This window comes from Anas acuta, chromosome 25 (assembly GCF_963932015.1).
Source record: "Anas acuta chromosome 25, bAnaAcu1.1, whole genome shotgun sequence".
Classification (NCBI taxonomy): Eukaryota; Metazoa; Chordata; class Aves; order Anseriformes; family Anatidae; genus Anas; species Anas acuta.
In genome coordinates this window covers 2,983,407-3,003,817 of record NC_089003.1, presented here as the reverse complement: position 1 = coordinate 3,003,817, position 20,411 = coordinate 2,983,407, and the positions used below count along the sequence as shown (strand labels likewise).

General features: G+C 67.5%; 1 protein-coding gene and 1 long non-coding RNA gene across 3 annotated transcripts; one reads left to right on the top strand and one right to left on the bottom strand.

Annotated features, from left to right (window-relative positions):
• Nucleotides 1-151: 151 nt before the first annotated feature.
• LOC137844602 (all-trans-retinol 13,14-reductase-like) lies at nucleotides 152-6,847 on the top strand. Of its 2 annotated transcripts, XM_068661071.1 has the most exons (11): nucleotides 152-842; nucleotides 973-1,155; nucleotides 2,043-2,272; nucleotides 2,887-3,082; nucleotides 3,795-3,995; nucleotides 4,088-4,213; nucleotides 4,712-4,850; nucleotides 4,934-5,043; nucleotides 5,261-5,427; nucleotides 6,101-6,260; nucleotides 6,628-6,847. In XM_068661071.1, exons 1-11 carry the CDS (start codon nucleotides 674-676, stop codon nucleotides 6,771-6,773), a joined length of 1,827 nt encoding a protein of 608 aa, XP_068517172.1. In that variant the 5' UTR covers nucleotides 152-673; the 3' UTR covers nucleotides 6,774-6,847. The 2 variants fall into 2 exon arrangements, 1 of the variants encoding a protein (XP_068517172.1); XR_011089948.1 differs by lacking the exon at nucleotides 6,628-6,847 and having other exon boundaries at nucleotides 155-842; nucleotides 5,236-5,427; nucleotides 6,101-6,240.
• Nucleotides 6,848-7,174: 327 nt separating this feature from the next.
• Nucleotides 7,175-8,935, bottom strand: LOC137844485 (uncharacterized). The gene is made up of 2 exons (XR_011089920.1): nucleotides 8,118-8,935; nucleotides 7,175-7,509 (listed from the first exon to the last, which is right to left on the bottom strand). It is a non-coding gene; the product is annotated as an uncharacterized lncRNA (long non-coding RNA).
• Nucleotides 8,936-20,411: the final 11,476 nt, after the last annotated feature.

The following is a 20,411-nucleotide window of genomic DNA, read 5'->3' as shown; positions in this document are numbered from 1 at the left end:
TGTGCGCGTGTCACGTTGCACTCTCAGGCCCTTCCTCGCTGCCGCCGGGAGAGGTCAGCAGAGCTGCAGGCGGCGGCGCTGGCTGTGCGTGCGCGTGCAAGGGCGTTGCACGCGTGTGTTTGCACCGCGCTGTGCGCCTCTGGCTGTGCACACCCGTGCCCCTGCCTCCTTGCACAGCCGCGCCCCGCTTGCATCCCTGCGTGCACTCCCCATGCACACGCGCGTGCCCCCACCCCGCCACGCTGCGCCCTGGCCCGCAGCCCACCGCCATTCCCAAGGGGTTCGGTTGGGGGGGGGCTGCGCCTTCTGCGTCCCCCTCCCGGGCTGTGGACCCCCTGCTGTAGGGTGCAGCCCCCCTAAACCGAGCGGCTTTAGGCAGCATTGGCTTTAAGCTGCCCCGTTAAGCCGCTGCTCTGGGCGGAGGGGTGTCCGTAAGCCGCCGTGCCCAGCGGCTCGCGTGGCTCTAAGCGGCTCTGCCTGTAAGCCGACGGCTCCGTAAGCCCCCAGGTCCATAAGCTGCTGGTTTTGTAAGCCTCCAGGTCCATAAACCGCCCGCTCCATAAGCCACCGGGTCCAGAAGGTGCCGCGCTCCAAGGCACGGAGCCCATAGGGTGCGTTGTCCGCAAGGTGCAAAGTCCAGGAGGTGCAGTACCTGCACGGCACGGCCGCAGCCATGTGGGCCACGCTGCTGCTGCTGCTGCTGGCCCTGGGCGTGCTGGCTCTGGGGCTGGTGGCCCACCGGCTCCTGTCCCCTGCTGGCAACCCCTTCGCCCGGCCCCCCACGGACCCTCCCCGGCCGCTGGTGACGGATCAGCGGGCGCGCGACCGGGTGCTGAAGCGGGGTGAGTGGGGGGCGCACCATCTGTCTGTCAGTCTGTCTGTCTGTCCCTGGTGGGTGCATGTTGTGCGCTGAGTGGATGCAGCGGGGTGCAGCACCGTGCCCTCACCCCCCCAAATTTGCCCTGTGCTCAGGGTTCAGCGCCGCGCGTGTGCCGCGGGACCTGGACGCCGTGGTCATCGGCAGCGGCATAGGCGGCCTGGCGGCGGCCGGCACCCTGGCCAAGGTGGGCAAGCGGGTGCTGGTGCTGGAGCAGCACGACCAGGCCGGCGGGTGCTGCCACACCTTCCAGGAGCAGGGCAGCGAGTTCGATGTGGGTAAGGACCCCCCCCGCCATGTCCCGGTGGTCCCTGCTGTGTCAAGTGCCTGTCCCCCTGTGCGCGTGTGGCTGTGCTGCAGGGTTGCAGGGTGCATGTTTGCAGCGTGTGCATGCAGCGTGTGTTTGCTGTGCTTGCACATACATGTGGGGTGTGTGCATGCACTGTGTGCACCGTGCGTGTTCCTGCAGTGTGTGCATCACATGCACCGTGTGCATGCACATGCAGTGCCCGTTTGCAGTCTGCACCGGGCAGGTACGTGCAGTGCATGTGTGCAGTGTCTGCAGTTTTTGTAGTGCAAGCACTTGCACAGTGCATGCAAGCACTGTTTGTGCACAGCACGTGTTCTTGCAGTGTGTGCGTGAAGCATCTCTGGTAATTTTCATCTCTGGACATGAGCACTGGGTACATTTTTGTGCTGTATCCACTGTGTGCACGCAGTGTGTGCAGTGCGTGCACTATGCACACATGCACACAGTCTGCAGCATGTTGGCAGCGCACACGATGTTTGCACACGGTATTTATGCAACGCACGGCATGTTGTGCACACTGCATGCAGCATTTGAATGTGCAGGGTGTGTGAACTGTCCGCATTCAGCGTGCACACTGTGCTTGCAGTCTGTGCACACGGTGTGCAGCACATGCATGCGTTGCACACACATGCAGTGCGTGCATGCAGTGTGCATGCATCCAACATGCCATTTACATGCACCATGCATGTGTGCACACAGCGTGCATGCCCTGCTTGCAGCCCCCCCCCCTCTCAAGGATACCCCAACACTTCAACCTCCCACCTGCCACCCCGGGGGGCTCCCACCGCGTGTCCCCGAGGTGGGCACAGCCCTGTCCCCTCCACCCCGTGGGCGCTGACCCCTTGGGGCCCGCAGGCATCCACTACGTGGGGCAGATGCACGAGGGCAGCATGCTGCGCGTGGCGCTGGACCAGCTGACGGACGGGCAGCTCCGCTGGCAGCGCCTGCCCGACCCCTACGACGAGGTGACCCTGGGTCCCCGCCGCTACCAGCTCCGTGCCGGCAAGGCCACCTTCGCCACCGCGCTGGAGGAGCAGTTCCCTGCCGAGAAGGAGGCCATCAGGGAGTTCATGAAGCTCTCCAAGGTGCGAGGCCCTCTGGGGACACCCCCTGGGGACACCCCTGGTCCCGGTGTGCGGGGTGTCACCTCGATTTCTGCGTCCCCTCGCTGTCCGTGGGGTGGGAGGTGGCACATCACCAGCACGGCTGGATCGGGAGGGGGTGTGGAGATGGAGGGGGTGGCACTGGTGGCTCTGGGGACATGGGTGGTGGGCTGGGGGGGACAGGGGTGGTGGGGATGCTGGTGGTGGGGTTGGTGGGGACACAAGTGGTGGCCGTGGTGGGGACGTGGGAATTGGTTTTGTTGGGGACGAGGGAGATGAACATACTGGGGACAAGGGTGGCCATGGTGGGGACATGAGCATGGGTACATTGGGGACTGGAGCGAAGGGGACAGTGGGGACACAGGCAGTGGGCACATTGGGAACAAGGACAATGAGCATGCTGGGGACAAGGGTGGTCACAGTGGGGACATCAGCATTGGGCACGTTGGGTACCGGAGCGATGGGGATGGTGGGGACACGGCTGGCGGCACCGGGGACACGGCACTGAGCGTGGTGGGGACCTGGTGGCGGCGCGTGGGGACACGGGCGTTGGGGCGGTGGCCGTGCCGGGGTGACAAGGCCGTGTCCCTGCCCAGATGGCCTCGAGGCACGTGGCGCTGCTGGCGCTGCTGAAGCTGGTGCCGCGCTGGCTGGCTGCGCTGCTGCTCCGCACCGGCCTCGTGCACCGCATCTCGCCCGTCTTCCGCATGGCGGCCACCGGCCACAGCGAAGCCGTGGCCCGGCTGACAGCCGACCAGGACCTGCGCGCCCTGCTCAGCTACCTCTTCTACGGTCAGCCCCTGTCGCGATAGGGAAGGGGCCGTCGGGATAAAGAGGGGGCCGTCGCGATAGGGAGGGCGCCAGCGCAACGGGGGAGGGCACCGTTGCGGTAGAAGAGGGCTGCGTGGTGGTAGGGAGAGCCGCGTGGTGGTGGGGAGGGTTGTGTCGTGATAGGGCAGGCCATATCACGATAGACGAGGGCAGTGTTGTGATGAGGGAGAGCTATGTCGTGATAAGGGAGGGCTGTGTCATGATAGGCAGGGCTGACCTGCAATGGGGCAGGCACCCTCATAAAACAGGAGGGCCACACTGCAATAGACTAGGGCCATATCATGACAGGGGTGGGCTGTATCGTGATAGGGGAAGGCCATGTCATGATAACAGGAGGATGTGTGCTGACAGAGAGCACCATATCGCAATAGGAGAGGGCACCTTTTGATAAGGGAAGGTTGTACCATGATGGGGAGGCTTGTGTCACGACAGGGGAGGTTCGTGTCATGATAGAGGAGGCTCGTGTTGCGATAGAGGAGGCTCCTGTCGTGATAGGGGAGGCTTGTGTTGTGATAGGGGAGGCTCATGTTGCCATAAGGGAGGCTCATGTCGCGATAGAAGAAGCTCGTGTCGCGATAGGGGATGGCAGCCCTGCTCTAGGGTGGGGGCCGGCTTTGGGGCACGTCCCCACGTCCCCGGCCACCACCCTCACGGTCCCCCCGCGCCCCCCCAGGCACGGCGCCGCGGGACTCCAGCTTCCTGATCAACGTGCTGATGGTGCACCACTACCAGCGGGGAGCCTGGTACCCGCGGGGGGGGGCCAGCGAGATCGCCTTCCACGCCGTGCCCCTCATCGAGCGGGCTGGGGGGGCCGTGCTGGTGCGCGCCCCCGTCACCCGCATCCTCGTCTCACCTGCCGGCACCGCCGCCGTGGGTGAGCGCCCCCGCCCCCCGGGGAGGGTGATGGCGTGGGGACAGCGGGGACAGCGCCGTGTCGCGTGTCCGTGTGTGTCCCCCCCCCGGCAGGGGTGGCCGTGCAGAAGGGGCCGAGCGAGGAGGAGGTGGAGATCTGGGCGCCCGTCGTCATCTCCGACGCCGGCATCTTCAACACCTTCGGCAAGCTGCTGCCCCCCCCGCTCCGCAGCCTCCCGGGTATGGAGGCCCTGGGTGTCCCCACTGTCCCCGGGTGTCCCCACTGTCCCCGGGTGTCCCCACCACCCCTGGGTGTCTCCCAACACCCGCAGTGTCCCCAGCATCCCCCCTATCCCTGGTGTCCCAAGCGTCCCCAACAACCGCAGTGTCCCCAGAGTCCGCAGGGACCATGGTGTCCCCAGCAGCCCCATTGTCCCCAGCAGCCCCGTTATCCCTGGTGTCCTAATTGTCCCCAACACCCCGCAGTGTCCCCAGCATCCCCGGGTGTCCCCAGCAGCCCCATGGTCCCCAGCACCCCCACTATCCCTGGTGCCCCAAGAGTCCCCAACACCCACAGTGTCCCCATCATCCTCTCCATCCCTGTGTCCCCAACAGCCCCATTGTCCCCAGCATCCCCATTATCCTTGGTGTTCCAAGCGACCCCATCACCACCAGTGTCCCCAGCATCCCCTCTGGGAGCGGGGTGGCATTGTCCCCAGCCCTCCAATGTCCCCGCAGACGTCCGCTCCCGCCTGGCCATGGTGCGCCACGGCATGGGCTCCTTCCTGGTGTTCGTGGGGCTGCGGGGCAGCGCGGCCGAGCTGGCCCTACCCGCCACCAACTTCTGGATCTACCCCCACAACGACCTGGACACCATGTAAGGGCCCCCCCCGGGGGGCTGTGGGATGAGGATGGGGACAGGGACGGGGACAGGGCGGGTGCCACACGCTGTGCCCGCAGGATGACCCGCTACGCCGCCCTGCACCGCGACGACGTCCCCGAGAACCTGGCCATGATGTTCATCACCTTCCCCGCCGCCAAGGACCCCACCTACGAGGAGAGGCACCCAGGTAGGGCCGGGGGGGTGCTGCTGGTGCCGTGCGACCCCCCCGTCCCTCCCCACGGGGCTCCCATCCGCTCGGCACCACCAGCTCCGCACCTCCCCAACCCCAACGGCGGTGACTGCGGGGCGGGCACCGGCGTGTCTGGGGGTGACACCGGCACGGGGACCGAGGGGACATGTTGGGGGGCGTTGGGGACAGCATGGGGACACCGCGCCCCTCGCAGGCCGCTCGTGCATGACCATCCTGACCATGGCACGGTACGAGTGGTTCGAGGAGTGGGCCGGCACCCGCGCCAAGCACCGTGGTGCTGAGTACCGGCACTACAAGGGGGCCATCGCCCAGCGCCTGCTGGAGCGCGCCCTGCAGCGCTTCCCCCAGCTCCGAGACAAGGTGACGGGCGCGCCCCCGGGGAATGGGGGGGTGGTGGTGGTGGGGATGGGGAGGGCCGTGGGATTATGGGGCATACGGGGTTGGGGTGCTCCTTCGGAGGTGGGGTGTCCCCACGGGGTGGGATGCACGGTGGGAATGTGGGTGCGCGTGGGGATGGGTGCGCTGTGGGGTTTGGGTGTCCTGTGGGAATGGGGTGTCCGTTGGGAATGGGGTGCCCCATGGGAATGGGGTGTTCTGTGGGGTTTGGGTGTCCTGTAAGAATGGGGTGCCCCATGGGAATGGGGTGTTCTGTGGGGTTTGGGTGCACCGTGGGAATGGGGTATCAGCTGGGAATGGGGTACCCCACGGGAATGGGGTGGCTTTTGGGGGTGGGGTTCCCATTGGGAATGGGGTGTCCTGTGGGAATGGGGTTCCCATTGGGAAGGGGGTGCCCTGTGGGGTTTAGGTGCCCTGTGGTAATGGGGTGTCCGTTGGGATTGGGGTGCCTTGTGATATTTCCTTACCAATTGGGAACGGGGTGCCCCGTGGGGTGGGTTTGGACCCAGAGTGGGAACTGCTCTTTGGTGTGGGGCCGCCTGCCCTACCCACGTGCACCCCAGCATGCCCGGTGCCCCCGGTGTTCCCCATTCCCCCGGTGCTCCCCGTGCACCCCCCCTGTGCCCCCCCCGGGCAGGTGGAGTTCGTGGAGGCGGCGTCGCCGCTCACCAACGAGCACTACCTGGCGGCGCCCCGCGGCGAGATGTACGGCAGCGAGCACGACGTCGGCCGCTTCACCCCCGAGGTGGTGGCTGCCATGAGAGCCGAGACCCCCGTGAAGAACCTCTACCTGACGGGTAAGGGACCCCGTCCCCGTGTCCCCATGTCCCCATGTCCCCATGTCCCCGTGTCACTGTGTCCCCGTGTCCATCTCCGTGCCCCCCATCCCCATGCCCAGCTCCAAGCAGGAGGCAGAGCCCCGAGGGGACTCCCTGCAACGTGGGTGTCCCCATGGGGTGGTGGCCGTGTCCCCTCATGGTGGCGGCTGTGTCCCCATGGGGTGGTGGCCGTGTCCCCCATAGTGGTGGCCGTGTCCCCCCATGGTTCTGGCCATGTCCACCCATGGTGGTGGCCGTATCCCCCATGGTAGTGGCCACGTCCCCAGTGGCGGTGGCCACGTCCCCCATGGTGGTGGCCACGTCCCAGCCGCGGGCTCGTCCCCAGGGCAGGACGTGTTCAGCTGTGGGCTGGCGGGGGCCCTCCACGGGGGGCTGCTCTGCGCCTCGGCGGTGCTGGGCCGCGTGCTCTACCTGGACCTGCTGCTCCTCAAGAAGAAGATCAAGCGGCGCCGGGGCCGGCAAGCGGCCTGAGAGCCCGGGGACCCCCTGGGGGGGACAGCTCCCCACTGGGGAACGGGCTCCCAGTTCAATAAACTGGGATGCTCGACTGGCCCGGGTCCTTGTCTTACTGGGGTGGGGTGGGACGGGATGGGATGGGGATGGGATGGGGATGGGATGGGATGGGATGGGATGGGATGGGATGGGATGGGGATGGGATGGATGGGATGGGATGGGATGGGATGGGATGGGATGGGATGGGATGGGATGGGATGGGGACAGGCTGGCAGAGCCCCTCTGACGCACACTCCTGTGCCTCCCAGCCCCACAAGCTGGCCAAGTCCCTCTGGCCCTATGGGGGCTTCAGAGCTGCCCACCCCAAGGCCCCCTCTCCAGACCCTCCCCCAAAACAGCAGAACAGGGAGGGTTTTGGGTTCTTTTCAAACAATAAATAGAGAGCCCCGCCGCTGTGCACCAGCAGCACAGCTTTGGGGAGCGTGGCCGCAGGGGGGGGGTCCACAGACACAAGCATCGGGGTGCCCCCCCCGTGAGGGGTGCGGGGAGCCCCTCTGCATCCAGGGCCGCTGCTGGCCCCAGGGGGTGTCCCCATGCTGTCCCTGGAGCCGCCGGTCACCGTGGGGGTGCTGGGGGTGTCCCCCCCCCCCTAGAAGTTGGTCTGGGTGGGGGGGGCGCGCTGAGCCTCGGGGTTGTGGCCGCACTCGGGGCACGGCCCCTGCGGCAGCGGGTAGAGGAAGGGCTTCGCCGTCACCTGGGGGGCGAGAGGGCACCAGTGTGTGTGCGGGGGGGCTGCTGGGACCCCAGGGTCCTCGGGGGCAGGAGGGTGCCCGTGACAACCCCCCCCCACCCGAGGAGTCCCCACCTTGGGGTTCCCACTTTGGGCAATGGCGCAGCAACGGGTGTAGGGGCTGGGTGCCCGGCATGGGGGTGTCTTGTGGCCCCCATGGTGCCCCCCATGCCTTCCTGAGCCCCAGAGCCCCAGTGTGTGCCATCCCATAGCCCCAGCACCCCAACCCCATAGCTCCAGCACCCATAGCCCTGTCACTCGCTGCGCCATAGCCCCATCATCCAGCACCGTAACCCCAACACCCCCTACCCCATAACTCCAGCACCCACCACCCCATAGCCCCAGCACCCAAAATCCCATAACTCCAGCACCCATAACGCCAGCACCCCACAGCCCCAGAACCCACAACCCAATATCTCCAGCACCCATAGCCCCCCAAAACCACCACCCCACAGCTCCAGCACCCACAGCCCCAGCACCCACCACCCCATAAACCCCCAACCCCCCCACCCTCCCCACGCCCCCCCACCATACCCACCCGGTGCCCACCCCATCAGCCACGCAGGACCCACCTCGCTGTAGGGCGGGGGCTCCAGGCCCACCGGGATGCCCCCCCCGGGCAGGCTGGGCAGCGCGGGCATGGGGCCAAGCTGTGGGGGGGCGGGGGACTGGGGGTCCATGTAGGGCGGGGGTGCAGGGGCTCGTTGCGGCACAGCTTGCGGCAGATGTGGCAGATCATGATGAGGAAGATGATGGAGATGAAGATGAAGATGATGATGACGAACATGGTCCCTGGGGACACCGAGAGGCGCGTGCCGGTGGCAGGCAGCTTCCCCCCGCTCACCGCCACCCTAGGGTGCCGGCCACCCCCCCCCCCTCTCCAGCACCCGCTGTCACCCAAAGGATCCCTCCCGGCCTCCCCGTCCCGTTACGGCCCCCCCCTTCCACCCCGGTGACCCCGGCCACCCCCCTGGGGGTTTGGGGACGAACCCGGGCGCGTTGGCATCCCCGGCACCGCCGTGCCCGCGCCGGACTCTGGACCCATGGGTGGGGGGTCACCCCGCACCCTGCCCCGCCGCGCCTCCCCGCACAGACTTCGCCCTGGGTGGGGGCCCTGGGTGTGGGGGGGGGGGGGGTGAGGGGGGGGGGGTGTCCAGAATGGGGCGAATTGGGGCGAGTTGGGTGATGCTGGGTGTGGTGGTTGGGGTGGGGGGTGAGATGAGGGGTGCTGCTGTCACCCCCCCCCAACCCCCCCAATCTGGGGAATGACCCCAAAAGAGGGCAGCGAGGGGGCTGCGGGGAGCGCGCTGTGCTTGGGGTCTGTGTAGGTTCTGGCTGTCCGTCCTTCCGTCCATCCCTCTGTCCACCCCTCCCTCCTCAGGCCCTCCCTCCCTCCATTACCCCCCCCCCCAAAAAAAAAAAAAATTAGGGCCAGGGAGCTGGGAGACAAGAGCCGGGGGTGCTCAGCGTGGTGTCCCCGTGCCCTCCCCATGGGGGGGGTCCCCACCCACGGGGACACCCCGGGGTGCCCCCCCCACCCCCGCCGCCCCCCCTCCCGGCACCGTCCCCTCCCCATCTGGCTCCCAGCTGCGGGCGCCGCTTCCCTTCCCCGCTGCTGATGTGGCAGCCCCGGCACCATCCCTGTCCCTGTCCCCGTGTCCCCATCCCCGTCCCTGTCCCCTGTCCCCTGTCCCCATCCCCACCCCATGGTGCTGCCCCCCTCCAGCTGCCCCCCATTTCCCCTCTGCCCCCCCCCAAACGCCCCCATTTCTCCTTCCCATCCAGAATCCCCCTCTCCATTTTTGGGGGGTCTCAGGGTTTGGTTTTGCTTGGGGGGGGGGGGGGGGGGAAGAATTTTGGGGTGCCCCCGAGCTGGTTCCTGCTGCCCCCACCTTGGGGCTCGGTGGGCTGTGGGGGGCAGCTTGGGGGGGGGGGGATGCTGGGACCAGGGGGTGCCCCGTTTGCTCCGGTGGCCCTGTGGGACGTTTTGGTGACAGCGGGGGGGCCCTGAGCCCTTCAGGCTGGGTCTGGGGGGGGTGTCACCCCCCTCCCCGCTGGGGTACGGGTGGATTTTGGGGCATTTCCAGGCTTTTTGCTCCCGTTCCCAAGGGGCAGGCGGCTCCCGTTGGCAGAGGGAAAGGCCACGTGTCCCCGGCCGTGGGAGCTGGAGCAGGGCCGGGGCTGTCCGGGGGGGGGTCCTGCCACCTCCCCCCCAAACCCCCCAGCCCCAGCAGCTCTGCTCCCCCCCTGCCAGCTTTGGGGTGGGGGGGGTCAGGCTGTGCCCATGGGAGCTGCTGCAGACCACGATGGAGCAGGAGCGTGGCTGGGTGGCACGGGAGGGGGGGGGCCGGGGGGTGCCAGTGCCCCCAAACCCAAAATGCAGCTGGGGGGGTGTCCATGAAAGGGGGGGGGGGGGGGCAGTGGTGTATGATGCACGTGGTGTGTGCCCACAGCAGTGTGCGTGTGCAGGGGGGTGTGCGGTGCACGCTGTGGGTGTGGGAAGGGGGACACGGGGTGGCACAGGGGGTGCATGGGGGTGGCACGGGGGGTTACACAGGGTGCACGCAGGGTGCACGGGGTGGCACACGGGATGTTTGGGGTGGCACAGGGGGTGCTTGAGGTGGCACAGGGGGTGCACGGGATGCACATGGGGTGGCACGGGGTGCTTGGGGTGCATGCAGGGTGTGTGGGGTGGCACAGGGGGTGCACGGGTGCACGGGGTGGCACAGGGAGTGGCTTGGGGTGCACATGGGGTGGCACAGGGGGTTCTGGGATGCACACAGTGCATGGGGTGTGCACGGGGGGTGCTTAGGGTGGCACAGGGGGTGCACAGGATGCATATGGGGTGGCACTGGGGGTGTACGGGATGCACATGGGGTGGCACAGGGGGAGCACAGGATGTGTGCAGGGTGCATGGGGTGGTACAGGGGGTGCTCGGGGTGTCACAGGGGGTACCATGGGATGCACACGGGGTGGCACAGGGATGCGCAAGATGGCACAGGGGGTGCACGGGATGCACGTGGGGTGGCACAGGGGGTGCCGTGTCTTGCACACCCTCCGGTTGTGCCCCGCTGCCCCGCTGGAGCCGTGTCCCCAGGTCAGGTGAGGTGACGGTGGCGAGGCCGAAGGAGCGGGATCTCCTCGCAGGCGTGAAGCCGCTGGCTCAGGACCTTAAGCTCTCCAAAGCCGATCAGCCCCGCACCACCGGGGCTGCCGTGGGGCTGGGGACAGGGCCATGGGGCTGCCCCACACCGTGCCCCCCCAGCAGGTGAGCTGGAGACCGTGGGGACGCAGGCAGGGGCCGTGCACCCAGGTGAGTTACCCAAGGGGTGGGGGTGGGGGTGCAGTGATTTGGGGCTGCCCCATAGCACGTGGGGAGCCAGGGGACAAGGGGCCGGCGGCGAAGTCCCTGCGGTGACACCAAGCAGGGAGCAGAGGTGACACCCGTGGGTGCTACAGCGCCCTGCCCGCCCGGTGCTGCCTTAAGCAGGATCATCCCCTTAAGGGGTTTATTGGCACCCAGGGAGCGGGGGCTTTGCTGGGGGGGGTGCACGGGGTGGCTGTGCCAGGCTAATTGGCTCAGGGGCTTAACGAAGGCACTGCCACCGCGTGTCCTCCTGTGCTCCCTCCCTAGGGGTTGCCGGCAGGTCCCCAAACCGGGGCTGCTGTGGTGGGGGCCCTCATTTTCAACCCCCCCCCCCCATATTATAAACCCAAAGCAGAGCCCCCCCAGCTTGCTGCGGTCCCCTCCAGCCCAGGGGTGCTCCGGCAGCACCGGCTGTGTGGGGACACCCAGATGGGGCTACGGGTGCTCGCTGCCCCCCCATCCCCGGTGCCCCGGTCCCTCCCCGGGGCTGCAGCGCTGCGTGTCCATGCGCTGCCGCAGATTACACGGTGCCCGGGGAGGCTGCCGGCCTTTTTTTGGGTTCCTAATTACACGCCAGCAGCAGGCAGGGTAGAATTAAAGCCAGGCGGGAGGCAGAAATAGCCAGGTGGCTCCCGGAGGCCACGTACCTGTGCCAAACCCACGGGGCCACGCGCGTGCCCGCTGTGTGCACCGACACACGGGGCTGCACGCGCACACCGAGCACGCGTGCCACACGGCGAGGGGCACGCGGGGACCCCCTCCTGGCCACGCCGTGGTGTCCCCACACCCATGGGGACCGCGTCCGTGTGCCCGCTGCCACGGTGCCACCAGCTCCCGTTGGCATGGCCCCGTCTGTGGGGACGAGCGGCGCGCCCGGGCACTGTCCCCAGATGACCTCGTCTCGACGCTGCCGGTTCCCAGCCCTAGGGAGAGGCCGTGTGGCACCGGTGCCACCCTGGCACCACCATGGCACTGGGGACAAGCCACCGTGCCACGGAGGAGGAGCAGCAGGGCCGAGCTCGCGGCGGTCCTCGCCCTGCTCTCCCCCCGCTCGTGTTCGGGGGACTTGGCGGCGCTCGTCGAAGCTCGCAGACACGCGGTTGCGTAAGCGGCTCGGGGCCTCCCGCCGCCCCCAAAAACGTGAGAATCGGCCCCGGTGCCGCGAGGAACCTCCCGGGGCCCTGTCCCCTCCCCGGCCATGCTCACACCACCGGGTGTGCGCGCACACGCGGGGCTCGCCGGCCCCGTGCACAGAAGCGCACACCAACACACGCGTGTGCTCGAGCTCCCCGGCTGCTGCCCCCCTGGGGAACGGGATGCCACCACGGGGACCCCGTCCCCTTCCCTGTCCCTGTACCCCCGCAGGCCGCAGACCCCCAGCCCCTTCCCCGCACCCCGCCTGGCCCTGCGCCCCCTTCCCCACCGCGGCCCCTCTCCCCTCCCTCCGGCTCAGCCTTTTCCCTTCCAGCTCTGCTGTTTGAAGCTATTTTTTCCACAGCTCCTGCCAAGAGCCGCTAATGAGAAACAAACGGGCTGCTCCGACCGCTGCTGCTCCCAGCCCACACACCTCCGGGCTGCCCAGTGCCGGGGCTCCGTCGTGCTCCCGTGGGCATCACCGCTGCTGGGCTGCCACGGGCACCACCGCGGCCACGAGGGATGGTTCCTGGCATCCGTCCTGCCCATGCGCCACCCTCCCTGGCACCCCCGTCCTGCCCATGTGCCACCCTCTGTGGCATCTCCATCCTGTCCAAGTGCCACTGTCCTTGGCATCGCCTTCTGCCCAAGTGCCACCACCCCTGGCATCCATCCTGCCCAAGTGTCACTGTCCCTGGCATCCATCCTGCCCATGCGCCACCATCCCTGGCAACTTTGTCCTACCCATGTGCCACCATCTGTGGCATCTCCATCCTGTCCAAGTGCCACCATCCCTGGCATCTGTCCTGCCCAGTTGCCACCATCCCCGGGCTCTCCATCCTGCCCATCTGGCACCGCACCCAGGCCTCTCCATCCTGCCCACGGCAGCTCCATCCTTCTCATCTGGCCCCATCCCTGGGCACCTCTAACCTGCCCGTCTGGCACCATCCCTGGGTTCTTCCACCTTCAGCCAGCCCCCATCCCTGTGCTGCAGCATCCTGCCTGTGTGCCACCATCCCTGGGCATCCCCACCCTCCTCCAGCACCATCCCTGGGCACCCCGAGCCTGCCCATCCAGCACCACCCCTGGGCATCTCCATCCTCATCCAGGCACCACCTCCGGGCATCTCCATCCTTCTCCCTCGGCACCACCCATGGCACTTCCATCCCACCCCCACGCCACCACCGCTGGGATCCCCATCCTAAGGACGTTCCCCCCAGGCTGGGGTCCCCGCAGAATCCTCCTCGGCTGGATTTGGCCCCTGGGGAAGCTGCTGTGGCCGGAGCAGTGCCAGGCCGGCCAGCAGTGACGCGGAAACCCAGGGAGCAGAGGGAGCGAGGCGCGAGGGAGTCCCGCGCTGTCCCCCGCCGGGTCCCCCGGCCCCCCCCGGCCACTGCTTGCTCCAGCCGGGGCCGCAGCCAAGCCTCTGCTGTTCCAGTTGGCCACGGCTCGGCCCCGAGTTATCTGCAGCTCCGCGGCGGTCACATTTTCCACTGCTCCGTGTTTGTGTTTGAAAGGCGGCTGGGAGGAGGGGAGGAGGAGAAGGAGCGCGAGAAGGGAGAGATCCCCGTGGGCCTGGCCGTGGGCAGGGGGCGGGTGGGAAGGTGAATTTATGGCAGGGGGGTGGAGCGGGGTCTGCACCTGGAGCAGGAGCATTCATCAAGGATGGAGCAGGAACGAGGGATGAGAGAGGTACCCGGGATGGGAGCACAATTTGGGTACGGGGGCATCGCTCAGAGATGGAAGCATCACCCGGGGATGGGAGCAGGACCTGGGGATGGGAGCAGTACCCAGGGCTGGGAGTGTGACCTGGGGCTGGGAGCACAATTTGGGGCTGGGAGCATTGCTCAAAGACAGCAGGATGACCCGGGGATGGGAGTGGTACCCAGGGACGGAGCGGTGCCACGGGATGGAGCTGCACCCCGGAGTTAGGAGGGGTACCAGGGATGGAGAGGTACCGGGGATGGAGCAGAACCAGGGATGGAGCAGAACCAGGGACGGGAGCACAACCCAGGGGTGGGAGAGGTACCCAGGGATGGGGGAGGTACCCAGGGACAGGAGCACGACCCCGGGATGGGAGCACAGCCCCGGGATGGAGCCATGCCCAGGGATGGGCCCATGACTCAGAGGCAGCGCAGGCGTCGCTGCAGCCCCAGCCCTTCTGCTCCCCTCGGCTGCAGCACGGGCTGAGGCTCCCGGGCACCAGCAGCCAAAACATCCCGGGGCGGTGGCTCCCCTCGAAGCCCCCTCCTCACCCCCAGCCCCTCCGGACCCCCGGCGATGCGGGTGCCCCCTGTTTGGGGCTCACCCCACAGCGGGGCCGAGGCGGTTCCTCGAGCGAGCGAGCGCCGGCCAGGCGCATGCCGTGCGCGCCGGAGGGGACGTCACCGGGGCCGGATCCTCGCCCTGCTTCCTCGAAGGAGCCGGCTGCTGCGTGCCAGGGTGACGCTGGCGGCTCGGGGCTGACCTGGTTTCTCTCCTCCAGCCCTTCCTCGCTCGCTCGCATCCCTCTGGCCGGCCTGGCCCCGGTGCAGAGCGCCGAGAGCGCGCCGACGGCTTCCTGTGTGGGCGGAGGAATTTGGCACCCGGCCGCCGGGGATGGTAGCCGGCCGACGCGCAACGCCCGGCCCTGCGGCCCACCCGGCACCCGGCACCGGGGCAGCGGCTGCAGCACAGCGGAGAGGGGTCCTGGGGCCCCGTCCCCCCATCGCGATGGGGACATCGGAGTGGGGACGGAGGCGGCAGGAGGTGGCCTGCGTGGGGCGTGCGGTGTGCGCAGCCCTGGGTGTGCACGTGTGTGGCACGGGTGTGGGGCTGGTGCTGCCTGGCACGCTCGTGTGCATGCACAGGGGTTGCGTGTGTGTGTGGCTGCATGGGGGCTGCATGTGCAGGGGTTGCATGCATGGGGTGCATGTGCAAGGCTTGCATGTGCAAGGGTTGCACACATAGGGGTTACGTGTGCAGGGGTTGCACGCGCAGAGGTTGCATGAACATGGTTTGCTCACAGAAGGGGTTGCATGCACAGGGGTTGCACGCACAGGGGTTGCACACACAGGGGTTGCACACACAGGGGTTGCACGCACAGGGGTTGCACGCACAGGGGTTGCACACACAGGGGTTGCACGCACAGGGGTTGCAGGCACAGGCGTTGCGTGTGCAAGAGTTGCACATGCAGGGGCTGCACGCGCAGGGGTTGGAGGTGCAAGGATTGCTCACACAGCCGTTGCGTGTGCAGGGTTTGCGTGTGCAGGGGTTGGATGCTCAGGAGCTGAATGTGGCACCTGACTCCCAGGGAAGCCCCAGCACTTCGCCAGCACCCCGGGAGCTGCTTCCCTCCACTCAGCCCAACCGATCAGAGCTTCAATGCCCGACGTGCTCCGTGGCCTGCGGGTGACGGGTTTGGGGTCCAATGGTCTGAAGGGGGGGGGCAGGAGGTGCTCAAGCCCTTAGTAGCTATCAGAGAATCCACACTTCACCTCCAGAACCAGCAGCAGGGGCTGATCCTGGTGGGGCTGGACCATCCCCGTCCCCATCCCCATCCCCATCACCCTCATCCTGGCTGGAGCCGGAGCAGGAGCACGCGGGGAGCTCGGCGAGCACCCGGCCGGCTGCTGGCAGCTCTCCGGGGACGGGAGCTGGAGCCTGCGGCAGCTGGAAGCACCCCGAGGTGCTGCCATGGGCAGGGCTGGGTGACGGGGGGGGGACTGGGGGTGGGTGAATGGGGCCTGGCTATGGTGTGGGGGGCGATGGGAGGGATGGATAAATAAAGAGGAATGGATAAGAGGTGGGATGCTTGGATGGTTGGATGGATGGATGGAGAGATGATGGGAAAAGGGACCGACGGGTGCAGGGACGCTGCTGGAGAGCGGGGTGGGTACATCATGGCCGGGGGGGGGACACCGAACAGCACCACCACCAAACCCTACAAAAAATACACTCGGGTCTCTCCACAAAACCCCTTTATTCCCTCTCTGCCCCCCAAGCCTCATCCCCTCCTCTCGGGGACCCTGCCCGTGGGGTGCCCCCAGCAGCGGTGCCGTGCCCTCGACCTCAGGGCGGGCACCCCGGGTGTCCCCACGTGCCCGGGCCTGTGGTGGAACCATGTCCCCCCCCCCCCCCCGTGCTGTGCCCTGGGGCAGGGGTGGGAGAGGCTCCTCCAGCTCGCCCCAACCTGCCGAGGTGCAGCCGGGGGCCCCGCAGCACCTGCAGAGCCGCGCGGCTCCTCCTGCCCCATGGGGCTGGGGGCTGCCTCCTGCCCTGCGCCGGGACATGGAGCACGGGGCTGGGGTGGGCACGGTGCTGCCTGTGGGGTATGGGATCTGTGCTGCCAACTATATGGGCACCGTGCTGCTCGTGAGAGGGGCACGGTGCTGGTATGGGTACGGTGCTGCCCATAGGGTATGGATACGGTGCTGCCCACGGTATGGTCCCAATGCTGCCCATGGCGCGGCCCCAAAACTGCCCATGGAATAGCCCCGGTGCTGCCCACAATACAGCCCAATGCTGCTCACCCTATAGCCCCTATGCTACCCCCTGTATAGCCCTGATCCCACCCACGGTGTAACCCCCATACTGCTCACCCTATAGCCCCCGTACTGCCCACCCTATAGCCCCCATACTGCCCACCCTATAGCCCCCATACTGCTCACCCTATAGCCCCCATACTGCCCACATTATAGCCCCCATACTGCTCACCCTATAGCCCCCATACTGCCCACATTATAGCCCCCACACTGCCCACCCTATAGCCCCCATACTGCCCACGGTCCAGCCCCCATATGGCCCTATATATAGCCCCCCTGCTGCCCCCTTTATAGCCCCCCCCCCCCCGTTACAGCCCCACTGCCGTGCCCACCCCCCCCACTCCATGTAGGCAGCTGCAGCCCCCCAGGCTCTGCAGAGGGGGGGGAACCCAAACCGGGGTGGTGCTTTGGGGGGGAGGGGAATGGACCCAGCCCCTTCCCTTACCCCCTCTCTATCTCCCCCCCCCCCGCAGCCTCCCCTCCCCCTGCCGACGTGGAGGCTGCGCCGGGGACGTGTCAGTGCGGGGGGGGGCAATGAAAGGGGGGGGCCAAGGAAGAGAGGGGCAAGGATGGGGGGCAAAGGTGGGGGGGCAAAGAATGGGGGGGGTATGGAAGGGGGGGCAAAGAATGGGGGCAAAAAATGAGGGGAGCAAAGAAGGGGGGGGCAAAAAGAGCATCGACTGTGATTTTTTTTTGGGGGGGGGATGCCCAGGGTGGATGCTGGAGCCCCGTGGGATGTCCCGGTCCCTGTCCCGTGTGGGGACGCAGCGGCCCCCCCCCGGCTTTATGGTAACAGCGGGGGGGGCTGCAAAAGGGGGGGGGCTGCAGGAGAGGGGGGGGGCATCCCCCTGCCCCCACCGTGCCTCAGTTTCCCTCTCCCCCTGCACGCGTGTCCTTGGGCAGGGAGGGGGCCGCCGTGATTTATTTTTTTTTGGGGGGGGGGGGGAAGCAGGCGGCGGGGTGGGGGGGGGGGGGAAGGACTTTTTATGTCTTTGCCCTGTTTTCATCCCTTTGTCGCGTGGCCCCGCCCCCCTATCTCAGGCCCCGCCCCCCCCCCTTGAGGCCCCTCCCCTCCCCCCCCCCCCCCCATTTTTCCAAGGAGCCCCCCCCCCCCTCCCCCCCCTCCCTCGGATTTCCACGATGGCCAAATCCTGCTGCCAAAGCGGCGGCTGGGGACGGGACGTGGCGGGGAGGGGGGGGGCACAGGAGGGGTGTGGGGGGGCCCAGGGAGGTGGGGGGACACCGTGGGAATTGGGGACGTGGAAGGGAGGGGGGGGGGCTCCACGAGGAGGGGGGGGGACGGCGTGGGAATTGGGGACCCCATGGGAGTGTGGGGGGGAGCCCAAGGGGGTGGGGGGGCACTGGGTGAATTGGGGGACCCCATAGGGATGGGGGGGGGCTGTGGGGTCAGGGGGACGTGGAAAATTTTGGGGGGGCCCCATGGGGTTAGGGGGGGTGCTGTGGGGATGGGGGGACCCCATAGGGCTGGGGGCACGGATGGGGGACACGGAAAGGATGGGGGGGGGACACCATGGGGACAAAGTGGGGGGGCAGCAGCCTGAGAGGGAAGAGTTAACCCCCCCTCGTCCATGCTGGTCCCCCAGGCGGGGAACTGGGATGAACTGGGGGGAACGGGGAGGGAAGGCTGGGGCGAAGGTGCTGACGTGGGGCTGGGAGCGGGTGGGAAGCAGCCGGGGGGGGGGGGGAGGAGGAGGAGGAGGAGGAGGAGGAGGAGGAAGAGCAGAGGTTGGGCTCGGGCATTGCGGAGCTGGAGCAGAGCTGCTGGGGGGGGGCTGGGGGGGGGCACCAGCCCAGCTCCCCCCTGCCCAGGCCCCAGGCTGAGCCCTGCCTTCCTCAGGGGGGGAGGCGTCCTCCCCCCGCAGCGGGGCCTCCCTCCCACCCCGGCCTCCCAGCCCCACCGAGATGGGGCCCCCCCAATTTGGGGTCCCCTTGCCCAAGGACCCCCATGCCCCAGCACCTCCCTGGAGCCCCCAGTTGGGGCTGGAGGGGGGGCGGGTGTGGGTTTGGGGGTGTCTGGGGGAGGGGGGGGACCCCCACGGTGTTGTCCTCCCCCACCAAGGGCCACCCATGGTCACCCTCATGTGCCCCCCCCCCGGCCTCCAGCTGCCCGGCCTCCCACCCACCCAGCCTGCACGGCTGGGGGACCCCAGCCCCAAAATCAGAACCGAGTCACTCCAAATTTTGGGAGCCACTGAACCTCAACCCCAGCAACCCCAACCCAAACGCCCAAAACACCAGTAACCCCAACCCGCAGTAACCCCAACCCCCAGTAACCCCATCCACCAGTCCCAACCACCAACAAACCCAACCACCAACTCAACAACCCCAACCCAACAACCCCAACCACCAAATACCCCAAAACCCCAACCCAACCACCCCAACCCAGCAACACCAACCCTATTACCTCAACCCAACAACCCCATCCCAATTACCCCAACCCAATTACCCCACCCCAATAACCCCATCCAAATTACCCCACCCCAATAACCCCAACCCAACAACCCCAACCCAGCAACCCCAATCCTATTACCTCAACCCAACAACCCCAACCCAACAACCCCATCCCAATTACCCCATCCCAATTACCCCAACCCAACAACCCCATCCCAATTACCCCATCCCAATTACCCCAACCACCAAACACCCCAAACCAACAACCCCAAACCATCAGCCCCAACCCACCAGCCCTGACCCGACCCCAAGCTCCAGCCCTTCATGACGAGCCCTGACCCCCCACTGCCAGCCCCCTGGTGGGATTTTGTCCATTTACCCCCACCCCATCCCACCAAGCTCCCCCCTCAGCTTCCCACTCCCCCCTTGGGACCGAGCCACCCCAAAACCAGGCGGGCTGAGTGCTGGCTGCGCCCAGCATCCTTTAGAAACTGGGACCATCACCTCCTACTGGGTGAGGGGGGGGCACCCTACAGCTCTGCCCCCATACAAAATCACAGCCCTGCAATACCCCAGGGGGGGATTTTGGGATTCGGGGCTTCAGCAGCCCCCGGGGTCCCCAATTCAAATTGGGGCTGTGGAAGGGTGCGAGGCGGGTTCCGGCAGCCCCACGCCCCGGCCACGTGGCACCGGGGGCCACCGTCCCCAGCCAGGCCCCGGGCGCTCGCCCAGCCCGCGGTGGATGAGGTCACTGGGAGGAATCCCAGCCAGGCTCCGGTGCCGGCCGGCAGCGCGAGGAGCCCTCGCCCTCGTCCCTATTCCCATTCCCATCCCCATCCCATCCCCATCCCATATCCCCATCCCCATCCCCATCCCATCCCCATCCCATATCCCCATCCCCATCCCCATCCCCATCCCATCCCCGTCCCCATCCCCGTCCCCATCCCCGTCCCCGTCCCCAGGGGGATGAACCCAGCAGCCCCCGGGGATGCTCTCGCAGGCGGATGAATGGGGTGGGGACCCCTCCAAAGGGATCTGGGGGGGGTCGTGGGGAGGGGGCAGGATGGGTGCCGGGGGTCCCCCCCCCCCCGCGTCCCTCCCATCCCCGTGGTCCTGCCTGGATGGGGTTGGGGAGCAGCTCCCCGGCCCCCGGTGGGGGGGGGTGCGTGTGGGGCCACGGCCGGGAGCGGCAAAAATTCTTCAATGAAATTGAAAAGGAGAAAAAAAGGAGGGGGGGGGGGGAGAAAAAAAAGGAAAAAAAAAATAAAAAAAAAAGGCGAGAGAGAAGAAAAGAGAACTGGCAACGGAAAATGTTCGGCGTGTACCTCGGCCCTCAGAATTTCCATCCCGGGCTCTGCAAGCTGAGCTGAGCCGGCGGGGGCCCGGGCTGGGCGGCTGCTGCTCGCCTGGGGGGGGCTGCACAGCCCCGC

What these genes read in the sequence shown, in the direction of transcription:
- LOC137844602 (XM_068661071.1), top strand. Translation starts at nt 674, where the DNA reads ATGTGGGCCACGCTGCTGCTGCTGCTGCTGGCCCTGGGCGTGCTGGCT. An exon ending in TGCCGGCACCGCCGCCGTGG is followed by an intron (nt 3,996 to 4,087) that starts GTGAGCGCCCCC and finishes CCCCCCCGGCAG; the next exon opens with GGGTGGCCGTGCAGAAGGGG. An exon ending in GAAGAACCTCTACCTGACGG is followed by an intron (nt 6,261 to 6,627) that starts GTAAGGGACCCC and finishes GCTCGTCCCCAG; the next exon opens with GGCAGGACGTGTTCAGCTGT.